We start from the raw sequence: 23,741 nt of genomic DNA on the forward strand, positions 1-23,741 counted from the left end.
TATATTGTGTATATATTAGTAATGTTTTTGATGACGAGAACTCTCTATGCCTGAGTACATCAAGGACAAACCGTCCTGGATCTGCTGTTTCCTGGCTATAGTGTCTGGCATGTCATAGCTCTGAACCCGGAAGAACTCAAATCAAAGATCTTCATGGTGCCCTTTACTTATAGAAGTGATTGGGCATCTGTGCAGTAAACAAATCCCTGGCAGCAGAACATTTTATGACATCCCATAATACTTCACTGATCATAAAATAATGTAAAGCTCATGTTTTCAGCTGCAAATATGTCCTTGATTGGAATAACACATTGGGGGAGATTCACTAAGGCCTGGTTCACACCAATGCGTTTTTTATTGCTTTATGCAGAAATGCACTACTTTCGGTTTCTCTTAGATTGTAAGCTCCAAGGAGCAGGGCCCTCCTTTCCCTCTTGTATTGAACTGTATTGTTGCTGTATTGTCTCCCGTTCTATTGTAAAGCGCTGAGCAAACTGTTGGTGCTATATAAATCCTGTATAATAATAATTTAACATGGTTTCCTATGGGACATATTCACATATATGCATTTTTTAGCCGCTGTGTTTTTGGAATGGGTCAGGGACTTTTTTAAAATGCAAAAAGCTGCATTTTTACACAAGTGTGTTTGATGCTAAGCACAATGCAAAAAGCATTGCAAAAGTAAACTGTATTGGTGTGAACCAGGCCTAAAACTGGAGCACTCAAAATCTGGTGCAGCTGTGCATGCTAGCCAGTCAGCTTCTAACTTCATCTTGTTAATTTAAGCTTTGACAATAAAGCCTGGAAGTTGATTGGTTTCTGTTTACAGCTGCACCAGATTTTGCATCATGCAATTTTAGTAAATAACCCCCCATTGTTATTATATCTAGCTTTTGCTTTATTTGTTCTTGTGTTACTATGAAGATGCTCACTCTAGTTAATATACTATATTGCCAAAAGTATTGGGACACCCCTCCAAATCATTGGATTCAGGTGTTCCAAACACCTCCATGGCCACAGATGTATAAAATCAAGCCCCTAGGCATGCAGACTGCTTCTACAAACATTTGTGAAAGAATGGGTCGCTCTCAGGAGCTCAGTGAATTCAAGTACCATGATAGGTTGCCACCTGTGCAATAAGTCCATCTGTGAAATTTCCTTGCTACTAAATATTCCACGGTCAACTGTTAGTGGTATTATAACAAAGTGGAAGCAACTGGGAATAACAGCAATTTGGCCATGAAGTGGTAGGCCACAGAGCGGGGTCAGCACATGCTGAAGCACACCGTGCACAGAAGTCGCCAACTGTCTGCAGAGTCAATAGCTACAGACCTCCAAACGTCGTGTGGCCTTCAGATTAGCACAACAGTGCGTAGAGAGCTTTATGGAATGGGTTTCCATGGATGTGTCTGGGTTTGGCGGTTGCCAGGAGAACGATACTTGCCTGACTGCATTATGCAAATGTAAAGTTTGGTGGAGAGGGGATTATAGTGTGGGGTTGTTTTTCAGGGGTTGGACTTGGCCCTTTAGTTCCAGTGAAGGGAACTCTTAAGGCGTCAGCATACCAAGACATTTTGAACAATTTCATGCTTCTAACTTTGTGGGAACAGTTTGAGGACGGCCTATTCCTGTTCCAACATGACTGCACACCAGTGCACAAAGCAAGGTCCATTAAGACATGGATGAGCAAGTTTGTGCAGGCCAGTAAAGTTCCTCCACCCCAGAGTCCTGACCTCAACCCAATAGAACGCCTTTGGGATGAATTAAGAGTAGAGACTATGAGCCAGGCCTTCTTGTCCAACATCCATGCCTGACCACAAATGCACTTCTGAAGAATGGTCAAACATTCCCATAGACACACTCCTAAACCTTGTGGACAGTCTTCTCAGAAGAGTTGAAGCTGGTATAGCTCCAAAGGGTGGGCCAACGCAATATTGAACTTTACGGACTTAGACTGGGGTGCAATTAAAGTTCATGTTCGTGTAAAGGCAGGCGTCCCAATACTTTTGGCAATACAGTATACCTGTAAATTGAAGCATGAATGACAGGCCAGTAGGGTAATGCCACCTTTAATTGTAATATCAAGTGCTTCAGTTTACAGTAAAGTTATAATAATAGAAATTTTAATTTAGGTAAATTCACTTTTCTGTAATATTGCTTTTCTCAGCTTCTTTTGTATGGACAGCTTTTATAAATATATCCAAATATTAACATGGTTTAAAAAGGGAAGAAGTTACAGCATATGTCCACCCAGGTTAATCTTTTAGATCCTTTCCAGTTTAAGGGACAGTTCACACCCGAATGCTGCATGAGAAATCCACATTCCGTGTACGTTTTCCCACACTGTGTTCAAAACACTTTACATTTCATTTAGCAGTGGGTGTCAGTGTTAACTTAGTCATTCTAAAACAGAAAACATTTTTTACCTGCATTAAAGTAAAATATGAGCAGACATCAGAATCGCTCCCTCACCCCCCAACACATGCAGTCAGCGCTTCATGAACAGTATGTAGCCTCAGTTTCATACAGTATACAGTGTTGTGTTCCGACAGCAGTACGGGGACTTTGTGTTCTGTTTTCAGAATAAAATGGTATCGTGCTGAGGACTACTCAGCTATTCACTGGAAGCTTTTTTTTTTTTTTTTTTTTTTTTTTTTTTTTTTTTTTTTTTTATGAATACGAACTTTTCTCTCATTGGCTGAGGCGGAGATTGTGACTTCATCCACCCTTCTTTTTGCTTCAGCCAATCAGAGGCAGCCCTTTTCATTTCAAAATATAAAGTTTCCTCTGAATGCTGAGCAGTTCTCAGCATGACTTGATTTTGTTCCAAAACTCAGCGCTGTACTGTATGTAGCAGAGGCAACATACAGTTCATATGATGCCAACAGCCGGTGCATATATTCATAAAGCAAATAGTTCATTTGTATCAGCTTGGTCCAAACTAACTGTTTTAAAGTTCACTAAAACATGAAGTTAGGTTTTAAAGGCCAAGTTCACCTTTAAAAAAAACAAATAAATAAAAATAATAAATGCACATATTTTTGCAGTTTTTAGAGCCTGCAGAGCATTGCACCTACCATTAATAGATAGCAGGTGCAATGCCATGCTCCTGCACCCTCTCAGTATAGGTGCCTGTTGGTACAGGCAGACAGTTACTGAAGAGTTGGAAGATTAGTGAGCCACTCACAAGCATCCTTCCAGTTTATTGAGATCTACAAACTGTCTGCTGGCAGAATGTAGTTGTAGTTCTTTCATTTCATAGATCGCTGTGAATGAATGATGTGGAGGCATGGCTCTGTACAGTCACACTTTTTTTTTTTTTTTTTTTTTAATTGTGACAGCGGGTGTGGGGAGAAAAATCCCCACCCAATGTCATGAGGGGGGAACGGGTGTGGGGAGAAGAACCCCCACCCAAGGTCAAAGCGGGGATCAGAGTGTTGCAGGCAGGTGTTCTTTGGTAATATGATACATGATACAACACAAATACAGGTGTAACATGAGGCCAAAGGTGAACTTACCCTTAAAAGGCATTGCACACTTTCAATCATTTTTCTTGTTTTACAGTTTACTACTTGCCATTCTGTGTAATGACTGGCTCACACATTGTGGCTGCAGTTTGTAGGGTCATGGCTAATCAATTCCCCTACATCCATAGTTTGCAAGCCTGTCCCTAATTGCCGAAGGGATAAAACAGTTTCCTGTTCCAGGTCACAACGTCCAATGCATGTGTTACCATCCATTCTGTCACATCACAAATGTGGGAGTCCTAATGTAATAAGAAAAAACATTCCAGCTGCATGGTGAGCGCTGCCTTTCTGTGAATGCTCTGCCTGTTTGAGTCTTTGATATAATTAGCTCTGACCGGCACCAGCATTTGACTGAGAGACCCTGGGACTGTGGGATATATACCGTAGTTTCTTCACAGGAAAATGCAGTTCTCATTTCTACAGACAGAGGTCATACTTTAATCTGTGAAGTTCCGCATGCCTCGTATTTCTGTAGAAACTGGATCATGTGTATAAGGCAACAAAATGACACCATGAAACTACATCAGTGCGCATTTTATGCAGGTGAAAAACAGTGCAGGAAGGAAGGGTTATTTAGCCTTTTAAGGTGACCTCAGCCAAACTGAAAAGACCAAAATTTGACTTTCTACAAATCATCCCTGGTGATCTCTCCCTAATATTTCAATACTGTATCTGTATAATGATCTTTGGGAGATTGAATGTGAAGCTACACCCCTACCTGGAAATGCAGAATCATGTATATTTTTATATATATATATATATATATATATATATATATATATATATATATATATATATATATGATTCTGCACAGAGCGACCGCCCTGTAGCTGTAAAAATTGCTACAAGGCAGTTGGCACGTGAATATTCTAATGTCTATGCATTTTACATGTTTGTTTTTATGTATATCAACAGACTGGATCTTTTCATGATGGAAGTATGATTTAAGCTTTACGGGGGGAGGAAAAATGTCAGAAGGGCATGGCCTAAGGATTGGGGACTGTGTCAAAAGCCAGCTATACACAATAAACTTCCCAGCGGGATTTTCATGGAGTGCAGTCTCATTTTCCAATGTTGTTCTATTTATTGGTCTAGATATACGCTTGTGACCTGAACCCAGAGCAGTTTACATCCTGAGAGGCTGTTTTAGAAGCTTGGAGCAATGCAGTTTTTCTTTTAGCCCCCCACATGTTGCTGCTTTGTGCAGATATTTGACAGATGATCAGCAATGAAAATCAGCCACTGGGAAAATCAATTACTACTTACATAACATAAGCATTCACAAAGCAAATAGCAGCAGATTGGTTGGTTTATAGAACAAATCAATATATCAGGTATTTCTGTCTAGGGACTCCTGCAGTGTACTGATTTCCTCTTGCATTTGGCAATGGTACCATTCAACCAATATAGAGAAAATGCTTGAGAACTTGATTTAGTTGTTGTTGGTAGTCCGCACACCACCATATTCTGCGTGCAGAGCCCTGTGACAGATTGTATATGTGCTGAAATTACTGTATGTATGAAAGTATGAAGTGGGGATAAATGTGTATAAATGACTTTTGACTAGTAAAAAGTAAATGGGCATGGTATTGACACAGCTCCAAATGAAACACATTGGCTCACAATTGATATGATCCAGAAATATTTAAGCAGAATAAAGGTGAATAAAGCATCTGGACCAGATGGCATACACCCACGGTCCTTAAAGTCATTGTTTCTAATTTTTAGGGACTCTTTAATGACTGGCATAATACCACTGGATTGGCGTAAGGCCAATATTTAAAAAGGGGTCAGAATAGACCACATAGATTACTTCTTGCTGGAAAAAATATATATTAAGCCAGGGCTTGAAATTTCCACTCGCCTGCTAGCCAATGGCTAGTGGAAATTATGGTGGGGCGAGTGTGTCCCCCAGGGCCGTCTTGCTGAGCAGGCTCAGAGATCAGGCCGGATCTGTCATTGGCACTGGGAGCCGTCACACTGCTCAATAGCTGAGCACAGTGAAAGCAAAGCAAGGAGTGTGTGCTGTGCTCTGTCTCCCCCTAGAGTGCAGTACCCGGATCTGTGAGTGAACAACGAAGTACTGCAACGTCTTATGGGTGTGTATGTATGTGTGTGTGTGTGTGTTTGTGTGTCTGTGTATGCATGTACAATTGTACATGTGTTTGCATGTACATGTGTTTGTGTGCGTGTACATGTGTCTGTGTCTGTGTGTTTCTGTGTATGTACATGTGTCTGTGCGTGTGTGTACAGGTGTCTCCGTTTTTGTGTGTGTTTGTTGGTGGTGAGTAACTCTAAGGCCTGGCTAGAAATTTTAAGCCCTGAGACAGCATGGATTAATGAAAGACAGAAGTTGTCAAACTAATCTAATATTGAGGAGGTGAGTAAAACCTTGGACAGAGGGGTGGCGGTAGACGTGGTATACTTGGATTTTGCAAAAGCGTTTGACACCGTTCTCCACACACTGCTAATGTGTAAGGTAAAAGTCTACAGGTTGGAAAAATCCATATGTTAATGGATAGAATACTGGCTAAAAGTTCGTATTCAGAGAGTAGTGGTTAATGATTCATACAGCTAATGGTCTAGGGTTGTCAGTGGTGTACCCCAAGGTTCAGTGTTGGGACCCTTACTTTTTAATATATTTATAAATTATATAGGGTCTGGGATTAAAAATACCATTTCAGTCTTTGCAGATGACACCAAGCTGTGCAGTGGAAAAACGTCCTTACAGGATGTCTTCAATTTACAAGCCAACCTCAATGTACTGTTTAATTGGGCAACTATGTGGCAAATGAGGTTTAATGTTGATAAATGTAAGGTTATGCACTTGGGGGCTAAGAATATGCATGCATCATACATACTAGGGGGGTACAACTGGGGGAATCAATGGTGGAGAAGGATCTGGGGGTTCTGGTAGATCACAAGCTTAATAATGGCATGCAATGCCAAGCTGCGGTTTCTAAAGCGCGCAAAATCCTCTCTTGTATTAAAAGATATAGACTCCAGAGAGAGAGATATCATATCACCCCTGTACAAATCATTAGTAGGACCTCATCTGGAATATGCAGTTCAGTTTTGGGCACCAATTCACAAAAAGAACATTGGGGAACTGGAGAAAGTACAGAGAAGGGCAACCAAACTGATAAGAGGCATGAAGGAGCTCAGCTATGAGGAAAGATTAGAGGAACTGAATTTATTCCCTCTTGAGAAGAGGAGATTAAGGGGGGATATGATCAACATGTATAAATACATCAGTGGTTCATATAGTGAACTCGGTGTAGAGCTATTCACCCTGAGGTCATCACAGAGGACAAGGGGGCACTCTTTACGTCTGGAGGAAAAGAAATGTAATCGCCAAATACGGAAAGGTCTCTTCAGAGTAAGATATGTGGAATAGACTCCCTCAAGAGTTGGTTCTGGCCAGCTCAGTTGATTGCTTTTTAAAAGGAAAAAAAAGGCCTGGATTCCGTTCTTGGATACACAGAATATAACTGGATACTAACATTTATTGATAAAGTTGACCCAGGGAATATCCGATTACCTCTCGGAGGATCAGAAAATAATTATTTCCTCCTGTAGCAGCAAATTGGATCATGCTTTGCTGGGTTTTTTTTGCCTTCCTCTGGATCAACTGTGGGTATAGGATAACTTTTTTTTTTTTTTCTTTTTTTTTTTTGAATGGTTGAACTGGATGGACTTTTTTGTCTTTTTTCAGCCAGACGATGTAACTATGTAATAACCAACTGTGATCATCAACACAATCACACTCCCCACCTAATTCCAGAATACTATTAAATACCTCTTTGTTGCTTGCTGAACACAAACAGTGGATTCCACCTCACTATCTAAATATATTAACAAATTACTAGTGCATTGCAGCTCTCTAAATTGATAATTGTTTTTAGAAGATATGTCACTGCGACTGAGGAGTTGAGTACACCCAGATGAGCGCATATTTTCTTTTCTTGAGGTGAGCAGGTTTTTCACCTGGTGTGGTGCTGGATCACTGAATATTAATAGAGAAGAAGATATTCATGGAACTGATACATGTCACTGAGGGGATTGTTTATGGACTCTTTAGTTTATCACTTTTTATATGTTTTTCACAGGAGTATTTTAATTAATAATTGTTAGAAAACAGAGTTGCGCTGCACTAGTAATTTGTGAATGTAACTATGTAAGAAAAGGGGCATCATTCCACCCACTGATGCCCACAATGGGACACTACTCCTCTGAATGATGCCAATGGGGTGCAATTCCTCACATTAAAACCAAGGATGGGGCTTTGTTTACTCCTAGTGATGCTGGGGCTTTCCTACCCCCACTGCCCACAGTCTGGCCCTCCTAAAGCCTGAAGGACATAAAACTGGCCCTCTGTTTAAAAGGTTTGGGGACCCCTGGTATATACCTGGCCAATGTCCCTGGAAGCTGTAAATCATTGAAGTATACACCGCTCCTTCAGTGTTCTCCGTTTGCTTCTGGGTTCCATGTGGAGCGGCAGGCCTGATGCATTGTGAACACAGGAGGTTGGCTAGTCAGCATGGGTGCCTTTTAGAGAAGGCAATCTAATTGGATGAGGTGGAGAGGGTGACATCACCACACCACTTCTTCACCTAGTTCAATCAGTGAACACTTTGCATTCATTCAGAAAATACAAAGCATTCTATAAATGGCACCCCTGCTAATCAGCCATCCTATCATACACACAGTTTCTTTGGTCCTGGCTGGGCCAATGTAAATATACTATATTGCCAAAAGTATTGGGACACGTGCCTTTACACGCACACGACTTTTAATGGCATCCCAGTCTTAGTCCGTAGGGTTCAATATTGAGTTGGCCCACCCTTTGCAGCTATAACAGCTTCAACTCTTCTGGGAAGGCTGTCCACAAGGTTTAGGAGGGTGTCTATGGGAAGGTTGGACCATTCTTCCAGAAGAGCATTTGTGAGGTCAGGCACTGATGTCGGATGAGAAGGCCTGACTCAGACTTCGCTCTAATTCATCCCAAAGGTGTTCTGTCTGGTTGAGGTCAGGACTGTGCAGGCTAGTCAAATCCCGCCACCCCTCCAACTCGCTCATCCATGTCTTTATGGACCTTGTTTTGTGCACTGGTGTGCAGTCATGTTTGAACAGGAAGGATCCATCCCCAAACTGTTCCCACAAAGTTGGGAGCATGTAATTGTCCAAAATGCTTTGGTATGCTGACGCCTTAATAGTTCCCTTCACTGGAACTAAGGGCCCAAGACAAACCCCTGAAAAGCAACCCTGAACCATAATACCCCCCCCCCCTCCACCAAACTTCACTAACCGTTGACCGTGGAATATTTAATAGCAAAGAAATTTCACGGATGGACTTATTGCACAGGTGGCAACCTATCACAGTGTTGTGCTTGAATTCACTGAGCACGATGCATTGTTTCACAAATGTTTGTAGAAGCAGTCTGCATGCCTAGGTGCTTGATTTTATAAACCTGTGGCCATGGAGGTGATTGGAACACCTGAATCCAATGATTTGGAGGGGTGTCCCAATACTTTTGACAATATAGTGTATGTAAAAATATACCATGTCTGGGATTCCTCTTTAAGGTACAAAGGTGTGTGTGTTTTTAATAACACATCTGTACCATGAGATATTTTGAGTACCCACTTAACTGGCAGGGACTTCTTCATTATGGCATCATCAATCCATTCAACAAATGTTATAATCAAAATTTTCATTTTTATTGTATTTGTTCAACAGCTGAAACAGAAGGTTTTTCAATCATTTTCTCAAATTCAGCAAGTGTAGAACATAAGTGCTACATTAGTGTTGGCAGCCTGTGGGATGCACATACACTGTGTCCTGAATAATGCATGTCAGTTGAAGAAAGTGTCTAGGTTGTGATCGGATCCTTATGTAAACTGGCCAGCTAACAAACGGTAGCAGCACTTTTATGAACTGGTTTCAGCTGATTTAACAGTGTACTGCCTTTATTATTCATTCAAAGTGTATGTTAACACGAACAATGAATTTTTCCCTTTTCGGTCTGTGTGTATGTATGTATGTATGTATATGTATGTGTGTGTGTGTGTGTGTATATATATATATATATATATATATATATATATATATATATATATATATATATATATATATATATATATATATATCTCCTTGACAGTCTTCTTTTATTTGTTTGATACATGCAAAAAATGCTTAAAATCCAAAAATAAACTGACGGACTTTACTGGTACCAGGGATCACCCAAATTATATTAGTAAAAACATTATTACAATTTTAAAATACAGCATAACAAATGTAATTGAAACAGTCATGAAGTCATCACTCATTTATACTGATTATCTCTTCTTTTCAAACATTCTCCAGGTCCAGCAATCCAAATAGGTCAACGTGTTTCACATAAGTGCTTCCTCGGGACCTTCAGTTCGCATTAACAGGAGTTGGACCTAGCTAAAAAAATATATGTTACAACATATCCATAAATAAATATTATATTTATTAATTTTATAGTTGTGTTAAAAAATAGTAGTGTATTTAAAAAAAAAAAAAAAAGTGAGTAAAGCTCAAAATACCTATAATACCTGTTATTTCCATACATGCAATGCATTGGTAACACTGCAGTCTATTCCAAAATGAAACATGAAGAAAAATGTTTCAAATTTTATTACTTTACAGAAAGTAAAGAAAAATTAATATTGGGCTGTTAAAAAAAAAAAAAAAAAAAATCTGCACTTTTCTTTGAAAACTTAAACCTTTACTGTAAAATAGTTAAAAATGCTTGAAGATTTAGCTTTTCTGTGAATTACTGAAATTTTTAGTTGTATAACAACTCTTTCTGGGAACTACTTCACATCTGTGTTGCATGGAGCCAACCAACTTCTGGCACCTGTGAACAGGTATTCCAGCCCAAGACGATTGCACTACATTCCACAATTACTCTGCATTTCTTGGGTTTTACCTCAAAAACTAAATTTTTTTTTTCGTCACCCCACAAGTTTTCTATTAGAGTAAGGTTCAGGGGATTAAGCTGGCCACTCCATAACGTTAATCTTGTTGGTCTGGAACCAAAATGGTGCTCGCTTACTGGTGTGTTTAGGGTCTTTGTGTTGTTGAAACTCCCATTTCAAGGGCATTTCCGCTTCGGCATAAGGCAACATGACCTCTTCAAGTATTCTGATATATTCAAACAGCATAACACCAAATACTATAGTATGAGAAACATCCCCATATCATGATGCTTGCGCCACCATGCTTCACTGTCTTCACAGTGTACTGTGGCTTGAACTCAATGTTTGGGGGTTGTCGGACAAACTGCGGCCCCTAGACCCAAAAAGAACAATCTTGATTTCATAAGTCCACAAAATATTATGCTGTGTCTCTTTTGCCAGTCCGTGTGTCCTTTGGCAAATTGTAACACCTTCAGCATGGTTTTTTTTTTTTGTTTTTTTTTTCTTTTTCAATGGTACTTTGCAGGGACTTCTTGCAGATAGCTTGGCTTCACATAGGCATCTTTAATTGTTACAGTACTCACAGATAACTTTGTACCTTCTTTGATCACCCTGGAGCTGATTGTTGGTTGAGTCTCTGCCATTTTGGGTATTCTTCAAACCATTTGGTAGTTTTCCATGTTTGGTTTTTTTTTTTCCATGTCTTTCTGGTTTTGGTTGCTATTTTAAAGCATTTGAGATCATTTTAGCTGAGGAGCCTATCCGTTTCTGCACTTCTTTATATGTTTTCCCTCCCCAATCAATTTTTAATCAAAGTTTTTTTTCTTCTGAACAATGTCTGGAACAACTCATTTTACATTTTTAGACAAATGCTCTATACCCAGCATGTACACCATTTGCTGCCTTTGTCCTTAAAGCGGAGTTCCACCCAAAAGGGGAAGTTCCACTTTATAGATTGGTCCCCTGCTCTCCATTAAGGAATGGCACCTTTTGGGAAGCGAAGGGGAACGGGTATCCAAATTTGACAGGTACCTTCTCCCACTTCTGCTGCGATCATAAACGGAGGTTGTCCTCCTACCCTCCCTCCCCGAAGTCTTGTGGAACACGTGACAGGTCCCAGAAGACAACGGGACCATTCAGGAAGCGCAGCGCTACTCGCGCATGTGCAGTGGGCACCCGGCTGTGAAGCTGCAAGCTGTCACAGCCGGGTGCCCACACTGAAGATGCCGGTGCCTGTAATACAGGACGGCCGGTGAAACGGGCTGCAGCGGGGGCAACAAGGTATTGTGGGACAGGTGAGTGGCTGACTGTTTGTTTTTTAACAGTCAGCAGCTACAAAAAAAACTAGATTTTTCTTTTTTTACAGAGTGAGTGGAACTCCGCTATAAATAAGGGCCACCTGTTTAACGCCAGTTTTTTTCACAGACTGAATGACCTCACTAATTGAACGCCACACTATTATTTTGAACACGCCTCTTTCAATTACTGATTCAATTACACAGAATCAGCAGCATGCATGTCGTCATGCTGCTGATCTATGTAATTGAATCTGTGGGTCTGTTGGTTTTCTAAATGAGTACATCCCTTATGAAAAGTTTCAATCAAATTTAGTTGATGCAAAAATGAATACACTCATCAACAAAAACTATTACATCTAGTATTTGTATGACCTCCATGATTCGTAAGGATAGCACCAAGTCTTGTAAGCATGGAATGAACACATTGACGACATATTGCAACATCTTTTTTCCATTCTTCAAGAATGACCTCTTTTAGAGCCTTCATGCTAGATGGAGAGTGATGCTCAACTTCTCTCTTCAGAATTCCCTATACAGTAGGTGTTCGATTGGGTTCAGATCAGGAGACATACTAGGCCACTGAATCACTTTCACCCTGTTCTTCTTCAGAAATACAACAGTGAACTTAGATATGTGTTTTAGAGCACGGTCATGCTGGAAAAGTGCACGATGACCAAGGGCACGGAGTGATTGGTAGCGTCTTCTTTCAATATAGAGCAGTAAATCTGTGAATTCATGATACCATCAATGAAATGCAGCTCCCTGCCACCAGCAGCGCTCATGCTGCCCCACAGGAGGACACTGTCACCACCATGTTTCACTTTAGGCACCATGCTTTTTTTATGTGTACTCCTTACCTTTGCAACACGATACAGTTTTGCAGCCATCAGTTCCAAAAAATATTTATCTTGGTCTCATCACTCCCACCTTTGCAATGCCATACAGAATTTCAGCTATCTGTTCCAAAAACATTTATCTTTATCTCATCACTCCAGAGTAGAGTGCCAGTTGTTGTCTTTTTCAGCATGGGCCCTGGCAAATTCTAGGGCTTTTTTGTGCATGGACTTTAGGAGAGGCTTCCTCCATGGATGACACCCATGCATGCCATTCCTGTGCAGTGTACGCCATAGTGTGTCACGGGTAACAATCGCCCCAGTTTGGTTTTCTACTTCTTTAGCTTACTGCAGTGAACTTGCATGGTGATTTTCTTCAATCCTTCTTATCAGAACTCCTTTTGAGGTGTTAACTTACTTGGATGGTCTGGACCTCTAATGTGAGATGGTTGCAGTTCTACCTTTTGTTAAATTTTTATATCACTTTTGTTACAGTATTTTGACTGATAAGTAAAGCTTTGCTGATCTTCTTGTAGCCTTCATCTTTCTTGTATAAAGAATTTTCTTTCTCAGGCCTTGTGACATTTCTCTTCCATGTGGTGCCATTGCTGATAACAAAGAAAACCCCTTCCCATTCCTTGCTAAGTAAAGCCCCTTTATAATCAACTGTCTGCTGGACACCTGTTTAATGAATAATTACTCAGCTGTAGTTGAATTCTTGTTAATTAGGATTTTATTGTGGACTTCCATTGGGGTATTAATTTTTGCAATCAATGGCCCCCATTTGTGGGAGTTTTTTTTAGTATAGTATCCCATAGAAAAAGTTCTTCTGAAAGGAAAGGTTTTCTGACAATTCTCATTTATGCTGAGCACCACTGTGATGAGATCATGGCAGGGGTACGCAAAATCACGTGTGTGTGTGTGTGTGTATATACGTGATTTCGCATTTCCAGGTAGGGGGCACACGCCCTACCTGCGCCGCTATTCGCGGCTGTCAATCACCTTGTCCCGGACGGTGATTCCCCGCCGGCGCCCAGTGATTACAGAGGACCTCTGATGAAGAGGAGGGGGGCAGCTTTGTTTACGAAGTCCTCCACCCTGTCAGCTCAGACACTGCTCTGGATGGCTGTGCACAGCCATCCAGAGCAGTGTGCTTACAGTGAAGCACACTGACACAGCCTAGTAAAACACTCCCAGCACAGTTAACCCTTTGATCACCCTTCATGTTAACACCTTCCTGCCCAGTGCCATTAGTACAGTGTCAGTGCTGTTTTTTTTTTAAACATTTTTTACTAGACATGTTTAACCACTTGCTGACCGCAGATAGCCGAATGACCACTTCAACGCGGCTGGCCAGTTTTGGGAGGGCATCATACCGTTCCCTTGGTGATCTTCATGATTGCTGTGTTCTACGGACTCTTGTTGCCCCGCACACGCATGCAAATGCAACCCAGGTTGTGTATGTGTATCTAAACTGTGTTCGCACCACACGTATGACATGGTTGACTCTAAACTGGCAGTAAAAGCTTTTAAAGCATCACCTATGGAGATTTTTGGACAGTGTAGCTTTCTGCGGTATCACAGGTGCATGCAGTTTCAAGATTTGGCATGTTTGGTATCCATTTACTCGATGCAACCTCATCTTTTATATTTTACCAAACATGGGTATTGTATTGTATGTGTTTAAACTGAAATTCATTTTATTTTTTCCTGAAAATTTGTCTTTAACCACTTGCCGCCCAGCCCCTGTATAAAAACGGTGGCAGGGCGGCACGGCTGGGCAAAAGCACGTTTTAAAATGTGCTGTTTCAAAACAGGTAGGGGGCGCGCGAGGCGCATCGCCGCCCTACTTTCACTGCCGATCTCAGCCGCGGGTGTCAGTCGCCGGGTCATAGCCGGTTGTTATCAGCTGTGTCCCAGCGATTTGCGGCAATCAGTGACAGAGCAGGGCTGCAGTAGCTCTGCTTTCTGTCACTTCCCTGACAGTTCCTGACAAGCAGACCAGGAGAAATGAATTTCTCTGCCCTGATCTGCGTGTCTCCCTGCAGTACACACCCCCGCCCCCTAGTAAAACACTCCCCTCACACAGTTAACCCTTTCAGTGCAAAAAAAAGTTAATCCCTTCCTCCCCAGTGCCATTAATACATTGTCAGTGTTTTGGGTTTTTTTTGCACTGATCACTGTATTGGTGTTACTGGGGATGTCAGTGACCCCAAGTCAGTTCCCCCCCAGTGTCAGAATGTCCGCCGCAGTCCTGCCATAAGTCACTGATCGCCGACATAAGTTGCTGATCTCCACCATTATTAGTATAAAAAAAAATTAAAAATCCCAGTATCTTTCCCACCATTTGTAAACGCTATAACTTTCACGTAAACCAATTAATTTACACGTATTGGTTTTTTTTTTTCAGCAAAGACATGTTGCAGAATGCATTTTGGCCGAAATTTGATTTTTTAAATTTTTTTTACTGAACATGTTTTATAGCAAAAAGTACAAAATATTGTTTGTTTTTTCTCAAAATTGTCAGCCTTTTTTTTTTTTTTTTTTTTTTTTTTTTATAGCGCAAAAAATAAAAAACGCACAGGTGATCAAATACCACCGAAAGAAAGCTCTATTTGTGTGAAAAAAAGGACATAAATTTCATTTATGTACTGTATTGCATGACCGCGCAATTGTCCGTTAAACTAGCGCAGCGCGTATAGCAAAAAATGGCGTAAATTACAGTATCTATACCAAGCAATAAGTATACACTTATTGGGATTTTTTTTTTACCAAAAACATGTAGCAGAATACATTTTGGCCTAAATTTATAACTAACTTTGAGTTTAGTATATATTTTTTTATAGCTGAAAGTAAAAAATAGTTTTTTTTCTTCAAAATTTTTGATCTTTTTTTGTTTATTGCGTGAAAAATAAAAAGCGCACAGGTGATCAAATACCACCGAAAGAAAGCTCTATTTGTGTGAAAAAAGGACGTAAATTTTGTTTGGGTGCAGCATTGCATGACCGTGCAATTATCAGTTGAATTAGTGCAGCGCCGAGTAGCAAAAAGAGGCCTGGTCATTAAGGGGGGTAAATCAGGCCTGGTCATTAAGGGGGGTAAATCCTCATGAGGCAAGTGGTTAATAAACAGTTGCGCAAATATCATGTGACATAAATTGCAATTATAATCTTTTATTCTACAGTGCCTCTGCTTTCAGAATATATGTGTTTTTTTTTTTTGGGGGGGGGGGGGGGTTAAGTTATTGACAAAGGTTTTTTTACATGTGTGAAAAAAATTGCTCTAGAGCTGAACTGGTTAAAGTGGAATTCCATCTTGACATTTAACTAGCCTTAAAACTGGTCCCCCTCTTTCAACACCTATGCAGACTAACCTCTGTGAGAATGATGTATACACATACAGACATATTTTCAGGCCACTCCAGTGCGGTCATGTGATGCTCTCTGCGTTTAGCCAGCAGCAGCTGCACGGAAGAGGAGAGAGTGTTTCAACAACCGCTAGTAAGTGGAGTGGTGATGTCACCCTTAGGCTTCAATGGCCCATCTCTTGTCGATTCTCCCTCCTTTGCTCTGCAGCTGTGCTATTTACAAGGGAGATCACACAACTGGACTGGAGCAGCCTGAAAATAGGTTACGTGTATACATATATCTCACACAGGATAGATAGACTAGGTATTGGGAGGGAGAAAAGGACAGGTGTATAGCTAGAATTCCACTTTAATTGTGTGTTTAATCCACCAGAACACTGTTAAGACAAATGGATACCAGTGGGCTTGTATATACTGTAATAACAGATTTATGATCATACATATTTCCTGACCAGAGATGGTCTTTTTTTTTACTTCCTGTGAACTTTGAATTCCTCTAGGCTTACTCCTCCTTCCAATTATCTTAGAAGAAAGACTGTCAAACGTGGTTTGTTGAATTTTTCCATTAATTCTAATCCTGTATTAGTTCACTGTCTAGGTCACCACTCACACCCATACGTGGCAAAATGGGAAAAACAAACTATTTGGAAAATGGACTTCCACAGTGTTCACTGACCATTTGATAACATAACCAATAAACTCCTAAAGGAAGAGTACTTCATTCTCCTGTTAACATGCAGGTTCTTGTTGATGGGCATTCTGTTCAAACTGTGTGTGCTATTCAAATGCAAATGATTGACAAATGCAGTGTTTGACAAGAAAAGAGTATGTGTGACCTGCTTTGCTTGCAGTTCAAACATAACCTCAGCAGGACATGTTTTCAAAGATGCACAAAACAGGTCAGAGGGAGACTCTAAACTGCCATATGTGTACTGCTCAATTAAAGACAATTGGCTTTTTCTGACCTTCATTTGATGTGTGTTCCAAATACATATCAAATAAAGAAACACCTATAGATGTGAGCCTTTGATAGGCTTAGAAATCGCATCTAGCTAATATAAGTGGCATAAACTGCAAAATATACAGACAGAAACCTAGCTTGGGTATCAGTGAGTGGGCTGCTGATTTTCAAGTGAGAAAACATGGATATAATACAATCTCCTCTGCCTGAACACAGTAACTTATCCAGCTGATCCCTACTCTATACAAAACAGTGTTTTGGTTAAATATATACTCTAATAATAAAATTTACTACCGGTGTTCTTTTGGGGGAATTACCCTTCAACAGGTTCTAGCCTTCCCCGCCCTGCTAATAAGTGTTTTATTGCCATTGTGCCCATGCTAGAGAGATTCCACTTTAACATTCTCATGCAGACAGGAATTAATATAATTTTGTCCAAAGAGGGCCACATGCAACAAAAGCCTGACAGGGGTTGTAACAATAACTTCTATCCATGAGAGGAGGGGGGAGGGTTTTAGTTAGATGTTACATTAAAGTAGTTGTAAACCCTTACATAAACCCAGTGAAGTGACTGGCCTCAAGTGATACAGAGATGATGTACATACTCCTACATGCCGTATTTTTAGCTTCATAAGATGCACCTGACCAGAAGATGCACCAAGGTTTTAGAGGAGGAAAACCAGAAAAAAAAATACTCTGAACCAATGGTTTGCGGACTGCAGACACAGTACGGGAGATGACCAGAGACTGCAGACAGTACGGGAGATGACCAGAGATTGCGGACACAGTACGGGAGATGACCAGAGACTGCGGACACAGTACGGGAGATGACCAGAGACTGCGGACACAGTACAGGGATGACCAGAGACTGCAGACACAGTACGGGAGATGACCAGAGACTGCAGACACAGTACGGGAGATGACCAGAGACTGCGGACACAGTACGGGAGATGACCAGAGACTGCGGACACAGTACGGGAGATGACCAGAGACTGCGGACACAGTACGGGAGATGACCAGAGACTGCGGACACAGTACGGGAGATGACCAGAGACTGCGGACCTTTGGGGAGCAGAAGGGGGGGGGGGAGCGAGTACAGGTACCTGCTCCCACTTTCGCGGAGTTGTCCTCCCTCCCCATCTTCTGGGACACATGACAGGTCCCAGAAGACTACAGGACCATTCACAAAGCGCAGCGCTTCTCACTCATGCTCAGTGGGCACCTGGCTGTGAAGCCGCAAGCTGTCACAGCTGGGTGCCCACACTAAAGATGCTGGCGCCAGGGAGAGAAGACGGTGAGAACACTGCTGGACCAAGGAACAGGAAGGACTGAGGAGCAGGTTCTGCTGCACAGAAGAGCTGAGCGGCCGGCCCAGTATTCTAACACGGCGGGGGTGGGAATACCGGACCGGCTGATCCATATTCGCTCTATAAGACGCACAGACATTTTTCACCCATTTTTTTTTTTTTTTTTTTTTTTTGGTGGGGGGGGGGTGTCTTATGCCCCATATCTACAAAACAAAAACTTATAATATAACACCTTCCATTAAATCTTTTTCTTTTAATCTGTACTGACAATATAGGCAAAGTTGTGTTTTTTTTTTTTTTCTTCTTTTTTTTTTGCTATGTGAAAAGATACAGAGATCAGTCTGTTGGCTAAAAGCACTGGATCCAGAATTCTCTTGAGTTAACTATCACAGATATCAATTTGTGCCCATTCACATATATGTGGATTTAATGCGGTTCAAAAAGAGAAACATTGGTTCCTATGGTGCCTGTTCACACATGTCCGGTGCAGATTCAGTGCGGTTTTAAAAAAGCGTCATGTATGATTTCTGTGTAGTTTGGTCCGGTTCAGGTGCGGATTACATGCTATTGACTTGTATGGGAACCATTTCCAAACCGCATATGTGTGAACAGAATAAGATCCTGAGCTAATCCTGTCCTGAACCTGACATAAAAACGGTAGCTGCTGACTTCTAATAAACACTCTCACCTGTCCAGGGTCCAGTGATGTGCTCACCCGCCTCTTCTCTCCCCAGCACCAGCATCACAACTGTGGGCACCAGAATGTGACAGGTTGCTTCACAGCCGGGTGCCCACTGCACATGCGAGAGTTGCACTGCGCATTCTCATTGGTCAAAAACTGGTGTCCATACCCCCTCCCCTAAAAGGTGTCAAATATGGCAGTGGAGGGGGGGGGGGAGGCAAATAAGCGTAGCTTCCGCTTTTGAGTGGAACTCTGCTTTCAAGCCGCACCGCACATATGTGAATCAGCTCTTAACCCTACACTTGTACAAATCACTGGTGATAATATAGTAAGTAAAACATGGACAACTGTAGCCATCATGTGACCACAGCCTTTCTTTTCAAAGTTAACCGCTTCTCAACCGCCCTATAGCAGATATACTGCTACAGGGTGGCACGGGTGCACAAAATCACGTGTATATAGATGTGATTTTGCATTTCCGGGTATGGGGCGCATTCTTGGCCGTGGCTGTCAATCACCGGGTCCTGGCCAGTGATTGCCGAGGATCTCCAACGGGGAGGAGAACTGTTTGTAAACAAAACAGGTCTTTATCAGCTCGTGCACTCTGCTTTGCATGGCTGTGCACAGTGAAGCACAAACACACAGCCCCATAGTAAACCACTCACAGCACACAGTTAACCCTTTATTTATCCCTCATGTTAACCCCTTCCTTCCCAGTGCCATTAGTACAGTGTCAATGGTGTTTTGTTTTTTTAGCACTGATCATTGTACTGGTGTCACTGGGGATGTCAGTGACACCAAGTCAGTTCCCCCCAGTGTCAGAATGCCCGCCGCAGTCCCGCTATAAGTCGCTGATCGCTGCCATTACTAATAAAAAATTTTAAAAATATTTAAAGTCCCAGTATATATACCGCCATTTGTAAACGCTATAACTTTCACGTAAACCAATTACTTTGCATGTATTGAGATTTTTTTTTTTTTTTAGCAAAGACGTAGCAGAATACATTTTGGCCTAAATTTATGAAGAAATTTTGATTATTTAAAATTTTTTTACTGGACATGTATAATCACAAAAAGTAAAAAATATTGGATTTTTCTCAAATGTTGGGTTTTTTTTCTTCAATAGCGCAAAAAATAAATAGCACAGGCGATCAAATGCCACTGAAAGAAATCTCAATTAGTGGGAAATTTATGCAAATTTCATTTGGGTGCAGTGTTGCATGACTGTGCAATTGTCAGTTAAATTAACGCAGCGCCGTAATGCAAAAAATGGCCTGGTCAGGAAGGGGGGTAAATCCTCAGGAGAGCAAGTGGTTAATCTGTCAGCCATCCAGGCCCAATGTTTATTTGGATAGAAGGGTGGGGAAAGGGTAGAATGTCTGTAAGGTTTTATTGCTGTCCCATTTTATCACAGTCCATATTATATTGTTTTCTTCTTATCCCAGGGATGTAAAAGTAAATATCCCCATTGGATTTACAGAAAACAATATAAACCTGGTTGAGATTCTGATCTTTGCTTACTGTGTTGAAAACTAAAAAACAAAACTTTTTTTGTCTGGAGTTGGTCCTTTTAAAATGAAATTCTTTCATAAGAGCAGACACCTCAAAATGCCTACCATTACTTTTTTAATCCGAAAAGCTACACCAATTGCCATTTCATTGCCCATTTAGAATATTCTAATTGGTCATTTATATACCCACATTAAACATGGGGAAGAGCAGTTTCACATTAAATACCTTTTTTATATGAGCAATATTGTATATGTATTTTTAATACATTTATTATTTTTTCCAGTATCATTTGGCTCCATATATAGCATTGTATTAAATGTGTTCTACAGTCTTGGGTTAAGCTCCAGGATGATATCTGTTTTCTTTTTATGGTAAGTGTTTTCCTATCTTAGGTGTTGTGTTACAAAGCCCAGGAGATGTGATTACCAGAATCATTATGGCTAATTACCATTATGTAGAATGAGGTCAATGGACATGCACAGAGGGTGCATACTAACCACAAACGCAGTACTTTCATATCTTGGTGTCATGCTCAGACAGCATAAAGGAGTGCCAGCTGACGCCAATAAACAAAAAAAAATGCTCTTACATTTTTAATGAGGACCAGGACCAGCTGAGAACCATGTGCAGAACAACAGTCTATTGGAAGTTCTCATTCAGAATAGGATGCTGTGATCTCACGCTCCACCTGCAGTTAAAATATGGTATGACAGCAAATGAGTTTTTCCAAAACTAGTTTTGAGTGTAGTGTTACAGTTCACACACTTTTTTTTTTTTTTTTGGTGTTTTGTTTGTCCGCTTGAAATCTTCATTTAGGAGTAAAAGGTGTTGTGCCACACTAATGCTATATACCATATATGTGGGATTGATTTCTTATGATCAAAAATGTTTGGCATGAATGTGTAGTGAAGAAATAAACCTACTGATTGCTAGTCGCACATATGATTTACTGTTTTCATAGTGTTGGGAGAGATTACCATCATCTGGCACAGACAGAGCTGTTGCCTTTGCTTTCTGCACTATACTGAAATAGTGATTATCAGCTCAGAGCACATGTTCACAAATTTCCAGTGTTAAAAAAAAAAAACTAAAATCTGTGTCTAACCTTCAGCCATAAGACAATGTCGCATGACAGTTTGGCAGGCAGCAGCTTTTGTGATTAAATCCCATCGTTTTTCACATGTCAAGCTGGACTGATAAACCTGTCCTTGCCTTATGGGTTCAATGGAGATTGCTGTCTCTATCACAAAGCATTGCAAACAGTGTATTCTGGAGGGGATTTTGTCTGACTTTTCCCATTTCATTGGGAGTTATTTTGTGCAGGAGGACATGCACAGTGTATTTCTGTACTTTTTTTTTTTTTTTATGTTCCTAAGTTCATATAGACATTTGTTATATTAATGTTTTAAATGCATAGCATGTTGGTTGGAACTACAAAAGTGTTCTCGATTGGAAGGTCTACTTATAATTGTAATAAAACTGTCTTGGGATTCAAGAATGACTTTAGAAGTATGATTTGGCCCAAGTGTGCACACTGTGCAAACACCGTTGCATAGTTGGTGCCTATTTGAAAGGTAAGCATCTATGCGTTTAAATTTAAAAAAAAAAAAAAAAAGCTTTTGCACAGTTTGTGGCCAAAATGGATTCTTCTATTGGATACATATTTAACTACTTGATCTAAATGGGAAAAGTTTTCAAGTCCTATGCTATTGTTTAGTTAGACCTTCAGTTGTATAGTTTCTACATTGTGTTCTGCTGTCTATAAAGATATATATTTTTTTCTAACAAATGTGTACCTATTCCTTCTTTCCAAGGTGCCCTTACTGAGTGCTATGATGAACTGGGAAACCGCTACCAGCTACCTGTTTACTGCCTTGCCCCTCCCATTAATATGATTGAGGAGAAGAGCGATACAGAAACTTTGGACATACCTGAGCCACCTCCAAATTCTGGCCATGAATGCCAGCTGCGACTTCGCCTCTCCACAGGAAAGGACCTTAGACTTTTGGTGCGCAGCACGGACACTGTATATCACATGAAACGGCGCCTCCATACTGTCGAAGGGGTTGAACCTGCCAGTCAGCGATGGTTCTTTTCTGGGCGGCCACTGACAGACAAAATGAGACTGGAGGAGTTGAAGATTCCTAAGGACTATGTAGTACAAGTTATAGTGAGCCAGCCTGTTCAACATCCCACACCAGTAGAAAATTGACCATCTCAGACATGCACACCGTCCTTCTCTTTACTCAAGTCACTCCTTGCTATGTTTGTACGCAGCCTGTATCTTTCTTCTTTTTTTTTTTTTTTTTTTTTAATCTTCCACTAGATATTGAGTCCTGAGCTGTCAGAGCAATGTAAGACATTGCGGGCCTCTTTGGCAGTGCAGGACTTTGTAGCGGGTTCAGTGGACATGTGACTGAAGAAGGAAGAGCCGGGCCTTTCTCTGAAGTCATGGGGGGGAATCAAGTTGTATTTCTTAATACTGAGAGACTTTTTATAACATCAGGAAAACTATCTTTTTTTATCTGTTCTATAAAGGTTTGGACTGTAAGTGGAGTATTTAGCATTGCACTTTTAAAAAAAAAAAAAAGAAACAAAACAATGAATATTTGAAACAACACGTTTGTCAGTTTGATCATTTCTATATGTGGACTTTCTGCATTAATGCTAATCATACACAAGTAGATCTTTAATGAGATGCAACTAAACCGATGATGTGCTAGTTTTCATGACCACCATTGGGTCCACAAGTTTAAATGCCAATAGTCCTGCGTACATACTGTATTGTTATACTATCTGTAAAGTTCTGCAAGGATGCATGAAAATCTGTTATAGACACCAGGGGTTTTCAGTAAATATGTTAACCTCTGCACTGTCTAAATAGCAATGTGTCCACCCTGAGCATCAACTTGGAACACTTTTATAGTGTATGGCCAGTCTAAAGCCGGCCATAGATGGATTGAAATTCAGCCAGTTCAGCAGGAACCGTCTGCATTTCGATCCAACTATAGGCAGGTTGGATTTTTGTTGCAGATGGATTAGAACACCTGTTTGTTTATTTGTGTTGTTTTTTTTTATTCTTGCTACCTGTGCCCCCATTAGGGAAATTCACCCTCTTGATTTGTCCCGTTTACCGTTAACCAAAAATTTTGGGAATTCTTATTTTCACTTTTGATGAGGTCACAAGACAGGAATAGAGGGGAAATCTTACAATGGGGACACTAACTCTGGGGCCCCCCAATGGATTCCCTTAATTTTCAGGAATTTCCTACCATTTCCTGTTTTGGTTATGGGACAGGAAGTGAA

General features: G+C 40.7%; 1 protein-coding gene across 1 annotated transcript in view; it reads left to right on the forward strand.

Moving 5' to 3' along the window:
- Positions 1 to 23,053, forward strand: part of UBTD2 (ubiquitin domain containing 2) — a 119,680-nt gene extending 96,627 nt beyond the window's left edge. The window contains exon 3 of the mRNA XM_089659469.1: positions 22,250 to 23,053. Within this exon, the coding sequence (XP_089515595.1) occupies positions 22,250 to 22,647 (398 nt within the window). The 3' untranslated portion in view covers positions 22,648 to 23,053. The remainder of the gene's footprint in view (positions 1 to 22,249) is intronic.
- The last annotated feature ends 688 nt before the right edge of the window (positions 23,054 to 23,741 follow it).

Source organism: Staurois parvus, unplaced genomic scaffold (genome assembly GCF_062004578.1).
Source record: "Staurois parvus isolate SC_StPar_1 unplaced genomic scaffold, SC_StPar_1.0 ptg001158l, whole genome shotgun sequence".
Classification (NCBI taxonomy): Eukaryota; Metazoa; Chordata; class Amphibia; order Anura; family Ranidae; genus Staurois; species Staurois parvus.